This window comes from Ptychodera flava, chromosome 7, assembly GCF_041260155.1.
Source record: "Ptychodera flava strain L36383 chromosome 7, AS_Pfla_20210202, whole genome shotgun sequence".
Classification (NCBI taxonomy): domain Eukaryota; kingdom Metazoa; phylum Hemichordata; class Enteropneusta; family Ptychoderidae; genus Ptychodera; species Ptychodera flava.
In genome coordinates, this window is record NC_091934.1 from 8,167,338 (window position 1) to 8,190,460 (window position 23,123).

A 23,123-nucleotide genomic window follows, 5' to 3' on the forward strand; every position below is an offset into this window, starting at 1 on the left:
GTCAACATGTATTTGACGTTCAGAAGTGACAGATAAAAAACGTGAATAATTCCATTTTGTCGAATTGAAAGCCCTCTGTGGGACCGTGGTCCGACAAAGTCCCATGGGAGCATAATGCTTCGAGGAATTCGCCTGCTATTCTTGGAAACTGCTGGTTTCCATAGCGACCATGCGACGTGTAGACCATTGACTGTTGACCGATGCGGTCTTGTTCAATAAAACATTTTACATGCCGAACTTTCACTTTGAACCAAAGATTCGAATCATATAAAATGATGGAAATAGCAAAAAATACCTCAAAAGTTGTCATTGTCGGTGTAAAAACGCACCATACATTTTCCCATACATATCAAGGCTATATACTGTCAACGTAATTCAATTCTGCAAACTCAAAGACGACGAACATGTTCTTCAATAAATCGCATAACCCTTGAGAATGTGTCGACACATGTCATAAACAATACATTTCCAGAAGTTCTCCGAATGGTGAAAATTGGTGTCATACATCTCCGCGTTAGCGCCCCGACCAAAACTTTTTATTGCAGTTTTAATCAGGTGTAATATTCAGACAATCGCCGGTTCAGATTTTTTAAATTTTAGGGGGTGGAAATAAAAACATTATCTTTGAAATCCTTGTGTGAGTCTCATTTATTCCAAACTTTTACTCGTAATTCCTTCTTCAAATTTGGTGGCCCTTAAAAGGCCAACTTGTTATGTGGCACATTAACTTAATTTTCTTTTAGTTTTTGAATAGTCAAATGCATTGTCGACATTTAAAACTGCGTCAAACAACGATTTAATCGCAAGTATTTTTAAATCGTACCGACTGTAACACGAACCTCGGAATGTTAGAGAATTTTTTGGTGCTGATATATCCGTGGATCAAGGCTGATACTTCAAAAAACATCCAGTACGTTAGTGTTTCTACAAGTAGTGATACGTCTGCTTTACTTCAACACTAAAATGTCGCGTTCTTTGACACGTTGATGCGAGAAGCGACATCGTTCTTTTGTTACGACTACCCATTGCACTGAAGTTATGACTGAAGTTGGCAGCGGGGAAAATGCCGCCAATGGTAAGAGTACCCCTGTTTCAGCGTGGTTGAGGTCATCTAAACAATAACCCACTTGCAGATTCGAAACGTTAAGTTCGTGGCTTTATGATTTCTTCAAAAAATTACGGAATTATTTTTGTAGAAAAATTATATTTATTCCTTTAAAAGTGTTTCCGAACTTGATAGTATACACCAGCAATGTGATCGCAATTATTTAAACAATCATGCCGACGCGAATCTTTACTGTAAATTGTTGCATACTTCGATGACCTTTGTGACCCATCGCCTGATTATGCTGATTAGTGCGTAGACGCTATTGAATAGGCCGAGGACAATGTCTGCTCTGGGTGGCGATTGCAACCCACGTCAAGTCTTCAAGGTCATCTGGACGACAGTGTAGCAAAATTTGACGTGTTTCCCGGGCAACTCTTCCCGTTTCGGCCCCAAGCTTTTGTTCACAATACAATGTAACCAGGAAAGTTCGTTCTTCTGGTACCTCAATGTATACTTATTCGATGTGGAGGGAATGTCGTCGCCCGAACGACGCGACTGTCACAAAATAAAACGACACTGAAGACCTGTGGTGACGTAATAGACTTCACTGCGATATACTAATAACGTTCAGAGTACGATTTAGAACACACTGCACCGCGCGTATTTTACAGAGTTTGATTTGATCAACGTAAAACACGACATGAAAAAGACGTATTTTTCTGCAGCAAATAGTTGGGGGCGGGAAACTTTTGAAATTCGGTTCGTCAGGTGTCGACTCGAACGGAAAATACAATCAGAAACTGGCACAGTGTTTTAGTTTTCGTCACTAAAAAGTTTGGGTTGGAACAGTTTTTAATATCGGACTTTTTTGGCATGGTATTGTCTGACATCATCACAAAAAAGACGTGATATTTTTTCAAGATTTTTGGCCCCGATTTCATTCGGAGTTGGAACAATTTGAATATTGGACCTTATCGGGTATTAGCTCATATTTAAAATATAAGCAGAAGTCGTATTTTTTCGGTAGTTTTTTGTTCAGATGGTCGTAATGACCAGGGAAACAAATTTTAATGTTGGACTTTATCGTGAAGCACCGGTGGCGATGAAAAATTACGCGGCGTCACCGTAGTTTGTATGATTGCGTTGGCAGTATGATGATCATGACTTTCTCAACATCGACTACAGTAAATTAATATTTTTCGTACGGAATATCCGAGGAACGTATCAAAACTTCATGGAGATTTTCCTACCGCAACTTAGATAATGGTTCGACCAACGTGTACTGTCGCGCAACCTTTCACCCTCTGTAAACATCGGCATGATCGGCAAGAAAACAAGTCGAGCGCTGTCGCCCAAAACGAATATTTTGTTTTCATGTCTCCACTCACATTATTCATTTTATTTGTGCCACTAATAGTGATAGTTGGCTAGAAATATGCTGATAGAGACGTTCGGCTTGTGAAATCATTGAAATTTACGAGGACAGGTTTACGAAGCAGAACCTCAATCGCGATTTTTGTGCTTCTCAGTTCAATCGTTCCGTACATCGAAGGGAAAAACTAAACCATATAAGAGTATGCGTCTTGTAGAATTTTGGTCTTTCCAGGCGTCACACTAAACAACCTCACCTGCATGTACATACCAGTAATATCATTGTGATAGAGGGACCGTGATTACTGTATCGAGAAAGTATGACGCGCTACAGGGAGTAAGCAACGAAACGTTATTTCTGACTTCCTTGCATTTAATTGCATGGCATAATAAACATGATAATGTGAACCGAAAATGAGTGTCACGATTACGATTAGGCATGAAAAAGAGGAAGAAAGCCGTGAAACTGTCACAGAAGTTCAGCATTTTTAGTTCTAAATCGTCTTTGTTGACAATTGAAAAAAAGAATATGAGCTCGTATAGACTAGAGAGTGATTCAAGTTCACAGGCATTCACTTCTGCCATGATAAATCGTCTTCCTGTTATAAAGTACACATTTTGAAAAATAGAAAACAGATCAAGAATTTTTATTGTTGTGTTGACTTGTCTTCTACGATGCGTTACGGTTATGGCAACAACTTACATGTACCTATCGTCACCATCACAGCCTCACTCAGTTTCTTCAACACCACGTCTCACGACCAGTGATGTCATCTTTATTGAGAAATTCGATAATTTTCGATCGAACTCGATCTTCACAGCGCAGCAAGTCAGAGAAACAATTTCACAGGAACAGATCATGCATTGTTGTACGTAAAGAGTTTTCACTTTACCCCCGGCCTAAAATCGTTCTAGTATTATTAAATGACACTAAACGTCGCAACTCCCACCCAATCAGCAATGGGTCAAAGTTCGGCTGAGCCGATGACAAAACCCAGCACTACAGTAGCCACTTGTACGTCCACTTGTTGCAATTTTTGTCCACAAGAATGAAACTCTTACAACTTACAACTTACATTCACATGCAACAGCGTTCAACTCAGCCATACATTCAAGGTCAAGGTGTGAATGGGGCTCACATTGCAACAATGCCCGCACAGTGACGATGCGCGAATCGTGCCCGCACAGTGCCGGCACAGTGCACTTTATCTGCCCGCATACTGCTGGCAATGATGCTCGTTTCGTGCGCGCACAATGCACTTTTTATGCGGGCATTGTTCCCGCACCAGTGACGGGTTCTGCGTGGACTGTACTGTAGTTATGGTCAATGCCATACAGTGTTTCCGAGAGCAGTCTGCAAAAGTTTGTTATGTTCATTATCATTGTGCATATTTTACCACCCGTACAAGCATAACAGCTGTGTGTGCTTTAGGTTTATTCGCGCATTCAATCCCATTTGCTTAGTCAGTGTCAAGTTTACTGTTTAATTTCATGCTTTTGATTTAAATATCTCATTTCAAATTTTTAATTCTGCCCTTTTTTCAGTTCTCTTCCTTGTATCTGTATTGCTGCTTACGGGCTGTACAATATGGTTCACACTGTACCCAACAGAGCCAATTGCATCATTTATGCAGGTAAGAGACATGAAATTATATTGAGTGGACACTAAAAATGTGCACTTTGGCTCTACTGGCAAATTTTTAGTTGTCCGGCATAAGGAATCACATAAATGCAAGTCAGCAAAAGAAAAGAAAAGATCATGATACATATACCTCCTGGTGGCGCTGTTCAGAATTTCTGATCAAGTTGTGAGAATGAGACACCTTCAAGAGTGTTGTTTAAAAAAAGTAAATTGCATTGTTGTCAGTTTCTCTCTTCATTTGCATCATAATTTCTCTTATCGATTTCTGATGGTTGGGATAGATCAAAGCCCTGTGCTGAAAATCTCAGAAAACTGAGAAAATGCAAATTCTTCAATCAGGAACTTGTGAATTACAAATGAAATTGGATAATGCCATCAAGGAGAAATGTTGTACATGTAAATTTGTTAAAGACAAGCAAGTCATCATTATTTCCCAGACTCATGTTTATGAACAATTTCTGAACATCTTTCATGTCTGTCAGTATATTGTTCTGCACATTTTTTGTACTGTGATGCAGTTGGTCCAGAAGTGCCATGAAAATTGTATAACGTGTCAACATGGAAGCATTACGTTGCTTCACCAGTTTTTTCTTACAAATTTTTACACTTTATTACCATGTCTGCTGCAGCCATTGCAAGTTCATAGGTCATGTGTTAAAGGTCAATTTTTCCAAATCAGATATTTATGACATTAGGGCTGCTTGAAAAAAGGAAATGTTTGTCCAAAATCTTCAAGAAGACTTTCAGAAATTTTAAGTGGAAGAACAGCAAAAATGTCTCTTCTACAATACCTGGATTTAACCTGTTCACCCCCAGTTCCCTGTAAACAGGTCCAAGATCACCATTGATAACAATGGGTTTGGGTAAAACCATGATGGTGAAAGGGTTAATGGAAGATCAAAATCCCATGAACAGACTCTAACCATGGGCTTTTGTTGAATGAAAATAATTTCTGTTTATGGTGTTTTGCAGTTGAAGATCCATAAAATGCCACTTAGTTTCCGATGTGTAATACTTTCCTTTGCTGCTGGTAATGTGGTGGGATCATTCTTTATTGAGGTAAGAAATCTTTTATTTCACACTTCAACCTGTTTACCCTAATTTCCCTGTAAACTGGTCCACAATCACCATGCATAACAATGGGTTTGGGCCAAACCATGGTGGTGAAAGGGGACACCTGATCTGGTGAACGTGTATTGTTTATTTTATCTTCATTTCAGAGGAAAAAAATTTTTCTGCTGCAGTTATCTGTATGCAGTTTATCATCATTATCAAAAAATTCATGAACAGTCCCTGATTTATGAACAGATAAAATTTGGCCAAACTACTGGTATAGCGTAGACATGTATGAACATCTTCAGTTGTCTGCCTAGCAGTGTGTCATCTGAGCCAAACTGACGTGCCACTGACTTAAGAAAGTTCTGTCTACTGCAAGAAAATTTTACAAAACACATGGTGTGGTGTAGGGCTAATGTAGATGAATTTCCAGAAATTTGCAAATCGAAAGAGTTGGTTAATGAGAGTGCATTCTTCAGTGTACGGTTTTGCGAAAAGAAAAAGACAGGGGTAGGTCACCCCCTCCCCTCACCCCCCCCCCCAACACACAAACACACACATACCCTCCTGGCATCAGTTGCAATCTGGTACGGTCTCAATAATCAAGATAAAGACAATATTGCGTGACAACAATGTATGCATGAAGATTATTATTACTACAGCATAGTCCATCCCAGTGTTTCCTGGAGGACACGCCATTGCATGAATCCCCTATCTACGGTAATCAAAATCCCTCTTCAAATAATCACAAACAGGGGAACATGTTGCCCTTCTACAATGAGGTTTGAGATTATAATTTACGCAGAATATTTATAGTAGCATTCCGTTTCATGATTACTGTCTATGATGTAACATCATACAGTTGAGAAAACACTGCCATCCTTTATACTTAGAACAGGTTCTGCTGCCAGCTTACTCCACTCCCTTTCAGGAATTTTAAACAACTCACTGAAAGACATAGATGTATGTAAACATGATGAGCTTTTGACCAAAAATTATGAAACCCATAAAATGTAAATAAGTCACTTGTGAAAATGTATGAATTAGCAATGTTTGCATTTACTCAATAAAGTACAGAAAACTCAGCCATGAGTATTGAAAACAATAATTTTATTGAGTTAACAATGATAATAAATGATGCAAATTTACGTGACTACACAATAATGTAGCTGACACGTACTTCATGGATTATACAGTAGATAGTTTCAAGTTAATGTGTTGGTACGTTGGTGCTATAGATGCAGATATAGAAATGGTATTTATAACATGGAGTATACTTTCATATGTAGTATTCAATATGTAAGGATGTAAAGGAATGCACTCTGTAACCTTTGACTTTGAAAGTTTTGTGGATCTTGGTGTGACTTCAAGAACTTTTTCTGCCGTTTGTCCTATGGCATCATTGAAGTCAATGACAGCATATTAAGTATCTTTTGGGTGGGAAGAGCAATAACGTGTTTTTGGAGGGATGATGCAGAGCACACTCAGAGCCAGCTAATTCTTGAACTGTGTAGAATTGCATAGCAAGTGTGAGATTTCAAGATGTGGCTGTGATCATGAACATGGCCATTGTTATGGTTGCAGGTATTGCATCACAATATTCAACAACAGTATTCCTTTTTCAGAAAAAACCTCCATAGCAGCAAAGTTGACTGTGTGTCAGACATTCACAGCGAACAAATTGCAAGCCTCCAAGCCTGAGTATTTCACAGAAATTCCCACACCTCCCATGTGTCTGTTATTACAACCATTTCAACTCACAATACCAAAAATTGCAGAGTGCATCCCATTTCTCTATCTCTTTTGATCTGATATCTCAGTATGGCAGTCCAACCAGCCCACCATAGAAAGCACCTGGGGTTGGGCCACTGCTTTCCGGTGAAGAGGTTATAACATTGCTAAAAAACCATATGTTTGTTTCCTTAGTCGGGATAGATCAAATGTCCATTGAAAGTGTTGAGAGACAGGTAGAAGCCGGAATCACGAATTGCATAATGGGTGCCTGCGGCCAGCACTAGGCGTACCGTGTCCCTTTGCTTCAGATGAAGCAGTGCAGTCTGGGATTGGGTCATTTGCCCAGCCTCGGGGGACATGTAGATGCCCACCTTGGCTGCATTGTTGTGCTTCAACTTGATGTAGAGTTTCTTGTCGGGATAAGTGGAGAAGGTGAAGGTGAACTGGTAGATTCCGGGAATATGACAAGTGAAGGTACCAGTCTCAAGGTCAATGTTGGCGTTGTAGCGAACCAACTCATCATTGTAGGTGATGTTGTTTTCTGTGTACCCGCCTGACAGCTGCTCCTGACGAGTAACAGAGAATGCCACTCTTTTATCCGTTGGGACAGTCACGTCAGGGTTTGTTCGCAGTGCAAGAACTTCTGGAGAATCCCTCACAACTACAGCACCGGGAAACCCTCGGGGACCTAGGAAAATGAACATTTTTGTCAACAAGCATCCTATGTCTGAGCACAAAGAACAATCATGGTAACCCTATTTATTGACACTATACCTACATCAGATGTTTCTCCCCTGTTTATGCAAGGTAGGGATCCAGTGTGATCAGGAAGGGTTGTTGACGTCACATTTCTTGTGTAAATTCTTTATGTATCTGCAGCTTCCATGCTATTTTCCTTAGTACCCAGTTTACATTTGAACTTGACTTGTGAATTGGATTAAAATTGTCTTTTTGAACAGGGACCAGCTACTGGTATAATATAGGATCATTTCTATGTCTTCTCTGACATAGCGACATGGTTATTTTTTCAAAATATGCGCCATTCAATAACGATGGTTTGTGGTCAAAAAAGTTGAAAGTACATTTTATTATAGAATTGAAAAATGATGTCATCTTTCATAGCACCTTTGCCAAAGTTTAGGTACATGCATGTGGGTACATGTATATGGTTTTTGATTTACAACCGAAGCATTTAGTTTATTTATTCTAAAGTTGTATGTCATTGCTAATGTAAACCAAGGGGAAGCCAATTAACCAATACACCCTCCTCCTTACAAGCCAGTGACTCATATACATGTAAGTTCCTCTTACACAAGAAAATTTGACATATTGATGTAGAGCTCCCGAAAGAAATGTAAAAAATTCCTAAATTGACTTAGAGAGTTTGTGAGGTAGAGGGCGCACTACCAGCAACATTAACCAGCCATAAGCCTTTCAGTGACAAATACTGTAAATGCATTTTTAAGGTGAATTACCTGGTTCACCTGGGTCTCCCTTGGGTCCTTGTTCTCCTCTAAAGCCTGTAGGAATATGGTATATGCATAAATTAGAACACTGGGTGTAGGTAAAATAGTGATCGCAACTCTTGTTACCTAAAATAGCTTTTGTCTTGTGCTAGGGCATCAAACGACATGATATTGAAATGCATTGTGGGTAAAAAGTTGACTTCTCACCAAAGCAAGAGTTTGACACGGTGATCTGATAAATACTCTTAAAGCAAATGTAATTGTTTTCATGGCAAAAAGTTCTGTTTGTTTGTGAAACTAGCAAAACTTATTCATCTTTTCATCTTTTCCGGCATTTCTGGTATTTAATTCCTTTATAACCTAAAACTTTACTTCTACTTCTGCTTCTGTAATAGTATATGTTTTACCTGTAGAAATCTACTGTATTGAAAATATGATCGACAACCTGGGACTTCTATGACCCATTTACATGGCAAAATTGTATTTAAGGAACTGGGAGGTCAAACTTAAAAAATTTTATTGAAAAAATACTGCAGTTTTGACATAGGAGTGGCCAATATTAAAGAAGGACAATAAAAGTATGCAAACAGAAATGAGTAAAATTTAGAATTAGCTCGGAAAAAGATAAACAAACTAAACTCAGACATTGTGCATGACAAACCACAAACCATAAGCTATACAAGTCAAATCAACATGTGCACAAAGGTGCCTGTAAATGGGTTTTTTGCTCTAACATGTGCCCGAATATATCAATTAGTTTCATATTAACTTTTAAGGGCAGCCTTGCAGATAACTTGTTGTAGGTGTCCCTCACCTCGTACTCCCTGCTTGCCAGGGGATCCCTGTGGTCCACTGATGGTTGGCCAGGAGTCTGCACACAGCTTCAGACACTGATCACCACCATTGTAGGACTGCGCTGTAGATGTGTAGATGAACACAGCCAATAACTGTAGCAATATCAGAGAGGCCATTCTGCTGACAAAGCTGCAGAGAAAGTGGTATTGAAATATCAAAAAAACTAGAAAATATTTAATTTCTATGTGTAAGTGTGCATTTTAAGTGAGAGTTTGTTTTTAAGGGTTCCTCATCATATGGAATGATGTTGTTGAGTCTTTCCTTCACTGTGACATCACCAAGGACCAGTGCATGCCATTGTTACTGCTCCCTGAAATTATAATTTGACCTTTTGAACTCCCTGCACAGTGGAGGGGTCAGGGTTCACCAACTTTCTGTTGGATGATTCTGTAGTGCTGTAGACATCTTTGAAAAGGTGAGATATTCAATTTCAAAACAACTGGCAGTTGTAAGTGTAATTTTGATATTTCAAAAATTAAACATGCACATTTAGGCTTGTGGTTGGCATTGAAATAGATGATTTAAACACATCAAATGAAAATTGCTGAAGATAGTTTGATCTGCAAGGTGATTGAAAATATGGTATACTTTCAACTTGATTCAGTTTGGTCGTAGTGAACTGTAATCTCTGCACAACAGTATTGATATTCAGTGTTTTGGCAATAAACTTGAATAATCCAATTTATTTTAACCAATGTTCCCCCATGGTATATCACAGCTTATGTTAAAAGACAACAAAAAATTTTACCAGGGTTCTAAAACCGCTTTCTTTCTAATCAAATGTCTCCAGCAACTGCCTTCTTCTATTTACTACTTTTGTAGTTTTGGTTTTAAAAGACTGCTGAAAATCTGTAAGCCTGGAAATTCGGAATTTGAAAAGTGCAAGAACAAGTTGCCTGAAACAAATGATTTCAGAATCTTTGATTTCCCCTTTCAGGAAAATGCGTTTTCTTTATGATGTACACCAACTCAGTCAAAAACTCCTCTGTGATTAACTTCAAGTGACAACATTTCAGATTTCACCATGCACTCACTGCCATGAACAGGAAACCCCTGACAAGAGTTTTTAGCCCGTCTTTTTTCTCTTTAAGAAGTTCTCTTTTTGTTCTTCATCAGAAGGACTGTGTGGCATAGGCATTTGAATCTCTCTGAGATGGCAACATTACAGTTAGGAATAATTGAGGGAGCATCTTGAAAGTAAAAGAATTATCATTACCTTTTGCAGAAAATATCTGAGAGTCCCAGTAGAAAGTTGTTTGTGGTCACAGTAAAATTCTGCGTCACAGTGTCTGTGATGAGCTGTTCACTGCATCCATCTGGTCAGCGGTCAGACCATTCAGCAGTCAAACCATTTCAAAATAGGTAGAAGCAATACCACAAACAACAGGGTTACTGCAGTTGTGAGTTTAGCTCCATTGGTATCCACGTGAAATCTATCATTTTACATTCTTTACAAAGTATTATATGAGATTTGTGCTCAAAAAATCAGTCTCAGATTTTGAAGTTTTAAATTGCATCTGTGTTATTATTTTTTCCACCCCTGTAAAAGTAGTGGAACAAATTTTGTATTTTTCAGATAATTAAGATGGTATGTGGGTTGTGAGTGTGTTGTTTCAACAACATAGTGATCATATCTTGTGGTTTTGGCTGTTTGATTTATTTGCAACAGGTGTTAGCAGATGGTTCTCCAATTCACTCTCTCATTCAGATTCTGTCCCCTCATTGGTCAAGCCACCCCTACTTTATGGTTTCGTCCTATTGTTCATTCAATAGACAGGTCCAAACCAATATGTGAAGAAGTGAAGTTTTAGGGAGGGGCAATCCGCTATTTATCCCCTCACTGGACTTCAACAATAAATCTTTAACCCTTTGAAGTGAATGATGGTGTTCTCTTCTATACTGTGACTTAATAACCTACTTGTTTTGAAAAGTCAAGTGATGGAAGACAGATATTCTCAGGAAGGGGAGGGGTAATGCTACCCTCCTTTCCCCTCCTCCATAAGCTGCTGGAGAAATCATTAACACAGAATAAGTTCAAGCATAATATTGTCTTCCAAGATCTAAACTACTTTTTAGCTACTATAGACCATAGTCTATAGAAGCTATTGGGATGGGTATCCGTCCGGCGTCCGGCGTCAGTCTGTATGTATGTATGTATGTATGTATGTATGTATGTATGTATATACATACATACATACATACATACATGTATGTATGTATGTCCGTTTGTGAGGCGTCCGTCCACTCAAATATCTTGAGAACCGCAGTACTTACTGATTTGATATTTGTTGTGTAGATGAAAAATATGATTTTGAGAATCTAGTTTTTTTAATTTTTTGATATTGTTGAAAATAGGCAAATTAATGCCAAAAAAGTTTTTTTTTGTAAAAAATCTTCTTCTTCATAACCGCTGGTCAGACAGCTTTGTTATTTGGTATACAGGTTCCTAGGGATAACCCAACTTAGATTTGTTCAAATTGTGATGAAATATGCAAATGTGTATTTTTAAGGAATTTTTTTGTCATTCTTGGTCAAAATTTAACGTACATTGTATGTAATTCTTGTACTGTATAAACCCTATCAATTCACCCAGAAAAAAATAATTAATATGATTTTAAATAATTGAATTAATTAGGAAATCATCAAAGCCAAAATAATTTTAGTGTGGAATTATCAGAAAGTTTAACACTTTTTGACAGTTCATAGTGAAATGCTTACCATCTTGGAGGATTAAAACATGTATAGGCAACTTTCCTGAATCCCAACTTTGATATAATCTGAACCACCATTTATGTTATCTAAAAGAAATTGCTCATAATAGTTTGTCATGATAGAGTGGTCAAATAAATAGAGATAGAGAAAGTTCTAATTTCCATTTATGGTTGACTTGGTAAAGATAAAATAAGATTACTTTTTGAGGAAAAAAATAGAGTGGTCAATTAAAAGAGTGGTCAAAGTGATAGGGTTTTTATGGTAAAGCTGGGCTGTAAGATTCCTCGTGCTATTTATAGCAATATGCAATCTGTGTTAACAGTGCAATGAAAGTGTAACATGATTCCTTATAATGCTTTGGATGACCTTGAACTTCTTAAGTTACAAACATTTGTCTCTTCAGTGTCTTTCTCTGAGTACGTACAGTCTCAACTTATTCAACAGAACTTACTTACAATGTTAATTTGAAAGTTAAAATGTGCTTGGTTAATAATGAAAATACTGATATTAAAAGATAACCCGCTCAAGATTCTTTATAACCTGACAGATATGCTGTTTTATTATGACGTAAATCTTGATTTAAGCAAGTCTTGTTTACGTTAATTAGAATGTAATTAACTCTCGTTTATTTGCTATTATAGACTAATATAGTCTCGAATCTCATGAATATGCAAATCTGTATTTTTACGGAATTTTTTTTCCATTTTTGGTCAGGCCATCCTGAAATGAGCTATCAAAGATATCCACCTTCATCAATACGTGTGTCACAAAAGGTTATTCTCTACATAACACAGCAGAGCTCTGTCAACTGTTGAGTCGATTGTTTTTTCGAAACCGCTGGTCAGACAGCTTCAATATTTGGTTTACATGTCCCTAGGATGACCTTAGTGAGATTGTTTCATACAGTCAGGAAATACTTAATTTTGTATCCATGTCTAATACTTTGACCACAAAAAATTGCAAAATGCAATAGCATTGGCAGGTATTTGAATGGAAGTATTATAGAGTGGTGTATTAACTTCTCATTTGGAGTCAGGCTGTAGTTAAGCCCTAGTGTCCCATTTGTATGTATTTAGGTCCAAATACATGTATCACATTAAACACAAGTAGGTTTACCTTAGTCTAGTGGACATTGTGTTCAACGTTGCGATTTGACCTATGTAAAGAGGACCTGACAATGTTAGGGATAATCTGGTGTGATTAAACTAATAATGTATTTTTCCAGTCTTTACATGTTTTACTCCAGCCAACAGAACTACAAATTGTTAATGCCTTACATAGATTGCATCCATGAATAACACTGCTGGTCTGGCAAGAAATAATAAAAATATTATAAAATATTAAAAGTAGTTTTGCTCTTATCAGGAAAAGATAAAAAATGTGTGTGTTCACAAGTTTGTGTATTCCAACCTTAAAGTACGTGATTTCCAAATCTTCTGACCGTAAAGATTCACACTTCATATTACAAGTAAAGTTTTACAATGCAGGGTGAATATTGCCATTATCTACATTGCCTGTGTTTATCTCAGCTCCAAGCAACAAAATTTGTCAACAGTTCTATGTTCAGAGGTGAGATACAGAAAAAATACATATGTGTATGTATCACCAATTGAATTGTGCAGAAACAGTCAAGTTGCTCATTCTTGGTAAGGCATAAGATTACACAAGACCTTGGGTAGCATGTAGACAATGGCAGGCATAGCAATTGTGTTCAGTCTATGCAGCATAGAGTATCCCCATGTATTAACCTGTTCTTCCTATTGCCCTGTAAACAGGTCCATGCTCAGCATCAATAACAAAAGGTTAGGGCCAAACCATTGTGGTGAAAGGGTTCAATACTGATCATGAATGTGTTATTTGTTGTTTTACTCTCCTCTAGGACTGTATTGTAGACAGCAAGATGCTGAAAGACTGCACCAGATGGATCAGGTGTAAGAAACAACCCAAGAATAAGTACAAACTGATCGAAATGGAAATAGCTTCTAATCCGGAATGGCCGCCGGTTGGCACAAACATCATGGCCTCTGGGTTGCAAATCAGGAACGGAGAGGAACTCCAGAAACCGGACGATGAGAGCTGAGACGTGGTGGAGAGAATGAAAGAATGAAAGAAAGATATCACACCTGTGCAATATATATAGCTATATATTTTTACATACTGTGCAATGAATTACGATTAACGATTACATCATTCATTGTATTACAAAACAAAAATCATCATTTGTTGAGAACTTTGATATGAAATTCTGCACAATGAAGAAAAGGTCTCTCAATTAGAATTAGCCATTTCTAAATATTGTGAAGAGAAGAGGCTTATCTGTAGCCTTTGTAATTATTTGAATATGGTAATTACGTCTTCTGACGCTTTTCAAAAACAATATGTCTCATGATTGGTTTTAATGGCAATCTTTTTCATTCCCATAGCAACAAAAATGTTAACATTAGAGTTATCAGACTACGTTAAGTTTTGAAGTTGTTTTGAATTTACTTGAAATGTCTGTGAAAATCATTGCAGAACAATGGGGAATAGGCTGCCATCAATAAAACGGGAATCTCTGGAATATTATTAAGGTAGTTTGCTCCTTAAAAGTGAAAGACTTAACTTTTGCTTAAACTTTCCTGAGCAAAAATTTCAACCATTCTCTTACCAAATCAACCATAAAAATCAGGGGTCCCCCAGCAAAGTTTGGAACTAGCGAAACAAATTATGCAACATTTTGCAATATTTGAAATTCAAAATGGCCGCTTCCCTGAGTTAACTCTATTGAGGAAAAATTAAATTTTGGATTTTCGAAAAACTAAGATAGTGAAAGTTTTTCTTTCTCCAAGAGCATTAAAATGAGCCCCTACAAGTGGTAGATCAGAAAAAATTGTAGAAATATGAGAGTCGGAATATCTGTCCCCAAGGTGCAGTTTACCGTATGTGGCACATCATTTCCTGATCTATTTTCATGAAATTATATTTGTTTATCAACCTTGAAAAAACTGCCATCAGTCTATGGGCCAAAAAATAAGCATTTACCATCCCAGCACGAATCAATCTATAGTAGTCATATCTGCCGTTTTACCACTAGTTCAAAAAAATTGACTGTAACAGTTTGCTTCTCAATACAGAAAGTATAAGTGCCTGAGGGACCGCATATAAAATTTACAGATCTGAAATGTTGAAAATTTTGTTGATAGTTTGCTGAATATCAGTAGCACAGTTTGTGCTGGTATCTGGACCTTCTTAGTCGAAAAAACGATAAATAGAGATCTATAATGAAAAATAAATAGTATTTTTTGCCAAACCTTTGCAAAATCATTCAGCAACTTTTTTTGGTACTCTTGAGTTTCAACTTCAAAACAACATACAAAACCAAATACCGTGGACAAGCAAGATGAATAAAATATTTTTCTTTATATGGGAATGAAACGGATCCTGATACAACTAACTTAAACCATGTCTGTCATTTCAAAAAGTCAGAGATAGGGTGTGGCGATAGTTTTTCTAAAGAAATGCAATATTTATTATCTTACAAGCAGCTCTGTCAATTCAGGTTTAATTGGTGTCAAGTGTTAGTTTTCCGTAAATTACCTGATCTTGGAGATGATTGTTCATCAGTAATTTTGAATGACTTAACTTTGATGTGATTGGTTATTTTAAAAATACAATGTATCATTTTGTCACTTTCAAAGAGTGCAGTGTGGTGAAGAATCACCCTGGTTTTTGCAAAAAGTCCAATTTATTTGTAGAGTGCTACGTAACTTTTTAAAAAAAGTATATCTGTACAAATTATATTCTTCTTTATCCTTGACTACTTTTCTAAGCATATCTTTAAAAAGGTGGACTTTGAGTCGGGTTGCTTTTTTGGATGCAGTGTGTTTGAACAATCCCAAGCTACTTACTTTAAAAACAAGAGACTGTTATTCTTCATACAGTGAGTAAAATCAGTGAAAGCTGGTAAAATCTAATGTGTTGTGAAAATTCATCTCCATATAAAAGAAGTTTCTTTTCTCATGAAGGGGAAAATCAAATAGTAAAATCATTCTTACCAACCACATAGTCATTGTATCTTTGGAATGTTAGGCCTTTGTATATATGGAATATGTAGATTCACATTTATGAAGTAAGTTTTTTGAGCAATGCAGTTTGTTAGCTTCCTGATTGGTCAGTGAAGGGTCACATGATCTGTCATATTATGTGTGCTTGTATACTTAACATATCTTGATGGCTGATATTTGCACAATTGACATGACATTGACAAATTTATTTCGTATGCGCTGTCATTATGTCCCCAAATGGCGAGATCTTCCAAAGATTGAAATATTGGTAGTTTTCAGTGTCTGAGATACGTTTTGCTGCCATAACAATGTAATGGTCCCCATGCAATAGTGTGTATACAAACAATTCTTTTCAAAGAAAACATATTTAATCTGATATTACCAGTTTGTGTAGTCTCACCTCGATCACTGTTTCACCATCAGCAAGCATTTTTCTAACTAGTCTTGAAACAATAAAAAAACATGACATTTTAATACTTTGTATAAACTCAGTCTTATGTTGTTTGTCATGCGATTTTAATCGTCAGGGTTTCTTCAGAATTGTTTTTAAATTCAAATATCTTATGAGAGTGATTCTCCTTGTCCCATCCTTCATTTAAATTTCTTACTCGAATGGTAACTTTAATTACCTACCAGCAGCCATCATGCATTCCATAATTTTCTGTCATATAAAATGTGCTTTGTGGCCATCCATAGAGTACACAGCTATCTAGACGTAAGTCATTACAATTTTGTAAAGTTCTTTTGGTGTCATGGGATGGTTTATCTCTTCATTGTCAGCATCAGACATAAAGTGTCTTCTTCACTCCATTATATTGACTATTTCGCACAAAAGTTCTGTCAAAAAGAAGTCCTGATTTTTTGCTTACAATACTTTGGAAAATAATAGAACAGCTTCAATTCACAAAGATTTTTTCAGTGAAAAACAAAAAGGGGATCAGAAGCTTATTTTAACACTATAGGAACTAATTTTGGAGAATATGATCTTTTAATTTTTCAAATGTATCAAAAGTGTTAGGTGCCCTATGGCTGAAAGCTGCAATATTACAAATTATCTGTGAAAACAAGTGAATTGCAAAACAAGAAAGTAGATGAGTTTAAATTTGCTGATTAAACCGACATAACAACAATATCCTATATTCCCAAATTAGTTCCAATCACATGTTTTGTACATATCTACATCATTTCAACTGTTTTATGCATTGAGCCCTGTTTGGGGGATAAATAATGACAACCTGAAAGTGTGGAATATATACAACTTTAGGCTGATATGAAGTAAATTATATGAGGAATATGTTTTTTTTACCTCTTCTTTCCTTCCATAAAGGAATTCCATCATGTCTACCACTAAATTTGATCAAACTTAGTGTTTCATCCCGGATGCTGTACCACCAATATGGCTAGGTCATGTCCCTCATACCACATTTACAAAGGGTGATTATGGAATATTGAGGAGGGGGTTTGAAATATATGGCCATGTATGTTATCGGGGAGAGGAATGATTAGGTGTTGTCCCATCCTAGAACTGTTTCCCCCTTCAGTGTGTGCCAGGTGGGGCATGGCTTTCCAAATCCCAGAAATCCTGCAGCCTTGATGAAACACCACACACTTATGATCATCGTCATGGATATTGCAACAGAAAGAGAAAATCGAGTGTGACCGAATGTTTTGGTTGAAATAGCCAGATCATTAATCTTGTTCTGAAAGATTTTCTGATACTTACAATAAGTACATGTGCCAGCTGACTTAGAGAAATTCATTATGATTTGAATCAATTTAGGAATTCTTGAAATCTCCTTGAGTCAGCCCTCTACCAATGATATAATATGACATTGTATCAAGTCAAAGAGAATACTGTAGAAGTCAGAGGGGTGTCAAATTTGCATATAGGGGCACCCTACACTCATGGTAAATACACTATGTTCATATAGAGTACATGGAATTTGGAAACGCCAAGTATTTGCTTGAAACTGTCAATGGCCTGCCAGACAATAAAAATCTGACCCCTCCACTGGTACACCGCGGTCTTGTTACTTTCAATGTGTGATTTGACTGATGTATGTTAAGATAGAGGTGAGATGGTGGCGATGGAAGAAGTGATTTATTAGATGAGGAGGGGGCTGTGTCAGAATTAGATGGAGAGAAAGAAATGTGATAGCTAACTGATGAATGTTAACAACAGATCAAACAAAATGTACTTATGGTAGAATCTAAACTTTAGATTAGATCATTAGATTTGATTATATAATCCAATATTACTGTCCATTTTGTTTCCATATTTTTCATGTCTAAAGGCATAATGCTGACCTATTTCATTCAAAGTTGGCACAAGGACAACACTGACTTACACATGCACACAATATTATATTTGTATATGATAAAATATGACCACCATAAGGTCATATTGTGAAGACTTTTTCAGGTCAAGAGGTATTACTCTGACATGCCTTGCTGATTTAATGCTTTGAAGCTAGGCACAAGCATATGCATTATAATACCAGTCAATATGTTGTCAGATGATGAAACTACAATAAGTATAATAAATGATACAAATTTACGTGACTACACCATAATGTAGCTATCACACACTGTGAGTATACACTTCATGGATTAAACAGTTGGTAGTTACAAGTTAATGTGTTGGTACATTGGTGCTATAGATGCAGATATAGAAATGGTATTTATAACATGGAGTATACTTTCATATGTAGTATTCAATATGTAAGGATGTAAAGGAATGCACTCTGTAACCTTTGACTTTGAAAGTTTTGTGGATCTTGGTGTGACTTCAAGAACTTTTTCTGCCGTTTGTCCTATGGCATCATTGAAGTCAATGACGGTATACTGAGTATATTTTTGAGTGGCAAGAGCAATAACATGTTTTGTTGGCGGAATGATAAATGCAGAGCACACTCAGAGCCAGCTAATTCTTGAACTGTGTAGAATTGCATAGCAAGTGTGAGATTTCAAGATGTGGCTGTGATCATGAACATGGCCATTGTTATGGTTGCAGGTATTGCATCACAATATTCAACAACAGTATTCCTTTTTCAGAAAAAACCTCCATAGCAGCAAAGTTGACTGTGTGTCAGACATTCACAGCGAACAAATTGCAAGCCTCCAAGCCTGAGTATTTCACAGAAATTCCCACACCTCCCATGTGTCTGTTATTACAACCATTTCAACTTACAATGCCAAAAGTTGCAGAGTGCATCCCATTGCTGTATCTCTTTGGATCTGATATCTCAGTATGGCAGTCCATTAACCAGCCCACCACAGAAAGCACCTGGGGTTGGGCCACTGCTTTCTGGCGAAGAGGTCATAATATTGCTAAAAACGTTAGATTCCTTAGTCGGGATAGATCAAATGTCCATTGAAAGTGTTGAGAGACAGGTAGAAGCCGGAATCACGAATTGCATAATGGGTGCCTGCGGCCAGCACTAGGCGTACCGTGTCCCTTTGCTTCAGATGAAGCAGTGCAGTCTGGGATTGGGTCATTTGACCAGCCTCAGGGGACATGTAGATGCCCACCTTGGCTGCGTTGTTGTGCTTCAACTTGATGTAGAGTTTCTTGTCGGGATAAGTGGAGAAGGTGAAGGTGAACTGGTAGATTCCGGGAATATCACAAGTGAAGGTACCAGTCTCAAGGTCAATGTTGGCGTTGTAGCGAACCAGCTCATCATTGTAGGTGATGTTGTTTTCTGTGTACCCACCTGACAGCTGCTCCTGACGAGTGACAGAGAACGCCACTCTTTTATCCGTTGGGACAGTCACGTCAGGGTTTGTTCGCAGTGCAAGGACTTCTGGAGAATCCCTCACAACTACAGCACCGGGAAACCCTCGGGGACCTATATAGGAAAATGAAAAGTTTTGTCAACAAGTATCCTATGTCTGAGCATCACAGAACAATCATGTGGACATATGTATCAACACCGTACCTACATTAGATGTTTCTCCCCTGTTTATGCAAGGCAGGGATCCAGTGTGATCAGAAAGGCTTGTTGACATCACATTTCTTGTGTAAATTCTTTATGTATCTGCAGCTTCCATGCTATTTTCTTTAGTACCCAGTTTACATTTGAACTTGACTTGTGAATTGGATTAAAATTGTCTTTTTGAACAGGGACCAGCTACTGGTATAATATAGGATGATTTCTATGTCTTCTCTGACATAGCGCCATGGTTATTTTTTCAAAATATGCGCCATTCAATAACATGGTTTGTGGTCAAAAAAGTTGAAAGTACATTTTATTGAAAAATGATGTCATCTTTCATAGCACCTTTGCCAAAGTTTTAGGTACATGCATGTGGGTACATGTATATGGCTTTGGATTTACAACCGAAGCATTTAGTTTATTTTTCTCAAGTTGTATCTCTTGCTAATGTGAACCAAGGGGAAGCCATTTAACCAATACACCCTCCTCCTGACAAGCCAATGACTCTTATAAGTTCCCTCTTACACAAGAAAATTTGACATATTTAACATATTGATTTGGAGCTCCCCAAGAAATGTAAAAAATTCCTATATTGACTTAGAGAGTTTGTGAGGTAGAGGGCGCACTACCAGCAACAGTAATCAGCTATAAGCTTTCAGTGACAAAAACTGTGAATGCATTTGTAAAGTGAATTACCTGGTTCACCTGGTGCACCTGGGTCTCCCATAAAGCCTGTAGGAATATGGTATATGCATAAATTAGAACACTGGGTGTAGGTAAAATAGTGGTCGCAACTCTTGTTACCTAAAATAGCTTTTGTCTTGTGCTAGGGTGTCAAACTACATGATATTGAAATGCATTGTGGGTAAAAAGTTGACTTCTCCCCACAGCAAGAGTTTGACACGGTGATCTGATAAATACTCTTAAAGCAAATGTAATTATTTTCATGGCAAAAAGTTCTGTTTGTTTGTGAAACTGGCAAAACTTATTCATCTTTTCATCTTTTTAGGCATTTCTGGCATTAAATTCCTTTATAACCTAGAACTTTATTTCTACTTCTGCATCTGTGATGGTATATGTTTTGCCTGTAGAAATCTACTGCATTGAAAATATGATTGACCATGTGAGACTTGTATGACCCATTTACATGGCAAAATTGTATTTAAGGAACTGGAAAATAAAAATACTGCAGTTTTGACATAGGAGTGTCCAATATTAAAGAAGGACAATAAAAGTATGCAAATTTAGAATTAGTTTGGAAAAAGATAAAACAAAAAAACTAAACTCAGACATTGTGCATGACAAACCACAAACCATAAGCTATACAAGTCAAATCAACATGTGCACAAAGGTGCCTGTAAATGGGTTTTTTGCTCTAACATGTGCCCAAATATGTCAATTAGTTTCATATTAACTTTAAAGGGCAGCCTTGCAGATAACCTGTTGTAGGTTTCCCTCACCTGGTGTTCCCCGCTTGCCAGGGGGTCCCTGTGGTCCACTGATGGTTGGCCAGGAGTCTGCACACAGCTTCAGACACTGATCACCACCATTGTAGGACTGTGCTGTAGATGTGTAGATGAACACAGCCAATAACTGTAGCAATATCAGAGAGGCCATTCTGCTGACAAAGCTGCAGAGAAAGTGGTATTGAAATATCAAAAACACTAGAAAATATTTAATTTCTATGTGTAAGTGTGCATTTCAAGTGTGAGAGTTTGTTTTTAAGGGTTCCTCATCATATGGAATGATGTTGTTGAGTCTTTCCTCCACTGTGACATCACCAAGGACCAGTGCATGCCATTTGCATAGAACAGTGTTACTGCTCCCTGAAATTATAATTTGACCTTTTGAACTCCCTGCACAGTGGAGGGGTCAGGGTTCACCAACTTTCTGTTGGATGATTCTGTAGTGCTGTAGACATCTTTGAAAAGGTGAGATATTCAATTTCAAAACAACTGGCAGTTGTAAGTGTAATTTTGATATTTCAAAAATTAAACATGCACATTAAGGCTTGTGGTTGGCATTGAAATAGATGATTTAAACACATCAAATGAAAATTGGTGAAGATAGTTTGATCTGCAAGGTGATTGAAAATAGGATATACTTTCAACTTGATTCAGTTTGGTCATAGTGAACTGTAATCTCCTCCATCCTTCCCGTTAGAAACAGTATTGATATTCAGTGTTTTGGCAATAAACTTGAATAATCCAATTTATTTTAACCAATGTTCCCCCATGGTATATCACAGCTTAGGTTACAAGGGCAACAAAAAATATTACCAGGGTTCTAAAACCGCTTTCTATCTAATCAAATGTCTCCAGCAACTGCCTTCTTCTATTCACTGCTTTTGTAGTTTTGGTTTTAAAAGACTGCTGAAAATCTGCAAGACTGGAAATTTTGAATTTGAAAAGTGCAAGAACAAGTTGCCTGAAACAAATGATTTCAGAATCTTTGATTTTGCCTTTCAGGAAAATGCTGTTTCTTCATGATGTACACCACCCCAGTTAAAAACTCCTCTGTGATCAGCTTCAAGTGTTAATAGACAACATTTCAGATTTCACCATGCACTCACTGCCATGAACAGGAAACCCCTGGCAAGAGTTTTTAGCCTGTCTTTTTTTCTTTAAGAAGTTCTCTTTTTGTTCTTCATCAGAAGGACTGTCTATGTGCGTGGCATGGGCATTTGAATCTCTCTGAGATGGCAACATTACAGTTAGGAATAATTGAGGAAACATCTTGAGAGTAAAAGAATTATCATTACCTTTTGCAGAAAATATCTGAGAGTCCCAGTAGAAAGTTGTTTGTGGTCACAGTAAAATTCTGCGTCACAGTGTCTGTGATGAGCTGTTCACTGCATCCATCTGGTCTGCGGTCAAACCATTTCAAAATAGGTAGAAGCAATACCACAAACAACAGGGTTACTGGAGTTGTGAGTATAGCTCCATTGGTATCCATGTGAAATCTATCATTTTACATTCTTTACAAAGTATTATATGAGATTTGTGCTCAAAAAATCAGTCTCAGATTTTGAAGTTTTAAATTGCATCAGTGTTATTGTTTCTTCCACCCCTGTAAAAGTAGTGGAACAAATTTTGTATTTTTCAGATAATTAAGATGGTATGTGGGTTGTGAGTGTGTTGTTTCAACAACATAGTGATCATATCTTGTGGTTTTGGCTGTTTGATTTATTTGCAACAGGTGTTAGCAGATGCTTGTCCAATCTCACTCTCTCATTCAGATTCTGTCCCCTCATTGGTCAAG

General features: G+C 37.3%; 3 protein-coding genes across 5 annotated transcripts in view; 1 reads left to right on the forward strand and 2 right to left on the reverse strand.

The window, feature by feature from the left end:
- The window catches only part of LOC139136696 (polyamine-transporting ATPase 13A3-like), a 72,948-nt gene that overhangs the window by 39,332 nt on the left and 10,493 nt on the right, over positions 1-23,123 (forward strand). For 2 of the 3 annotated variants that reach the window (XM_070704486.1, XM_070704488.1), the window contains exons 28-30: positions 3,965-4,053; positions 5,034-5,120; positions 13,764-15,708. In XM_070704486.1, coding sequence (XP_070560587.1) covers positions 3,965-4,053; positions 5,034-5,120; positions 13,764-13,964 — 377 coding nt within the window. In that variant the 3' untranslated portion in view covers positions 13,965-15,708. Of the gene's footprint in view, positions 1-3,964; positions 4,054-5,033; positions 5,121-13,763; positions 16,985-17,191; positions 17,945-23,123 lie in introns of those variants that run through there. The other variant, XM_070704487.1, reaches the window with a different exon arrangement.
- On the reverse strand, positions 6,207-10,514 carry LOC139136698 (complement C1q tumor necrosis factor-related protein 6-like). Its single transcript, XM_070704490.1, has 4 exons — positions 10,389-10,514; positions 9,132-9,301; positions 8,327-8,371; positions 6,207-7,539 (listed from the first exon to the last, which is right to left on the reverse strand). The coding sequence occupies exons 2-4, from the start codon at positions 9,286-9,288 to the stop codon at positions 7,040-7,042; spliced, it is 702 nt and encodes a 233-aa protein (XP_070560591.1). The 5' UTR covers positions 9,289-9,301; positions 10,389-10,514; the 3' UTR covers positions 6,207-7,039.
- LOC139136697 (complement C1q-like protein 3) lies at positions 18,734-22,832 on the reverse strand. The gene is made up of 4 exons (XM_070704489.1): positions 22,624-22,832; positions 21,323-21,492; positions 20,559-20,594; positions 18,734-19,775 (listed from the first exon to the last, which is right to left on the reverse strand). The coding sequence occupies exons 1-4, from the start codon at positions 22,815-22,817 to the stop codon at positions 19,276-19,278; spliced, it is 900 nt and encodes a 299-aa protein (XP_070560590.1). The 5' UTR covers positions 22,818-22,832; the 3' UTR covers positions 18,734-19,275.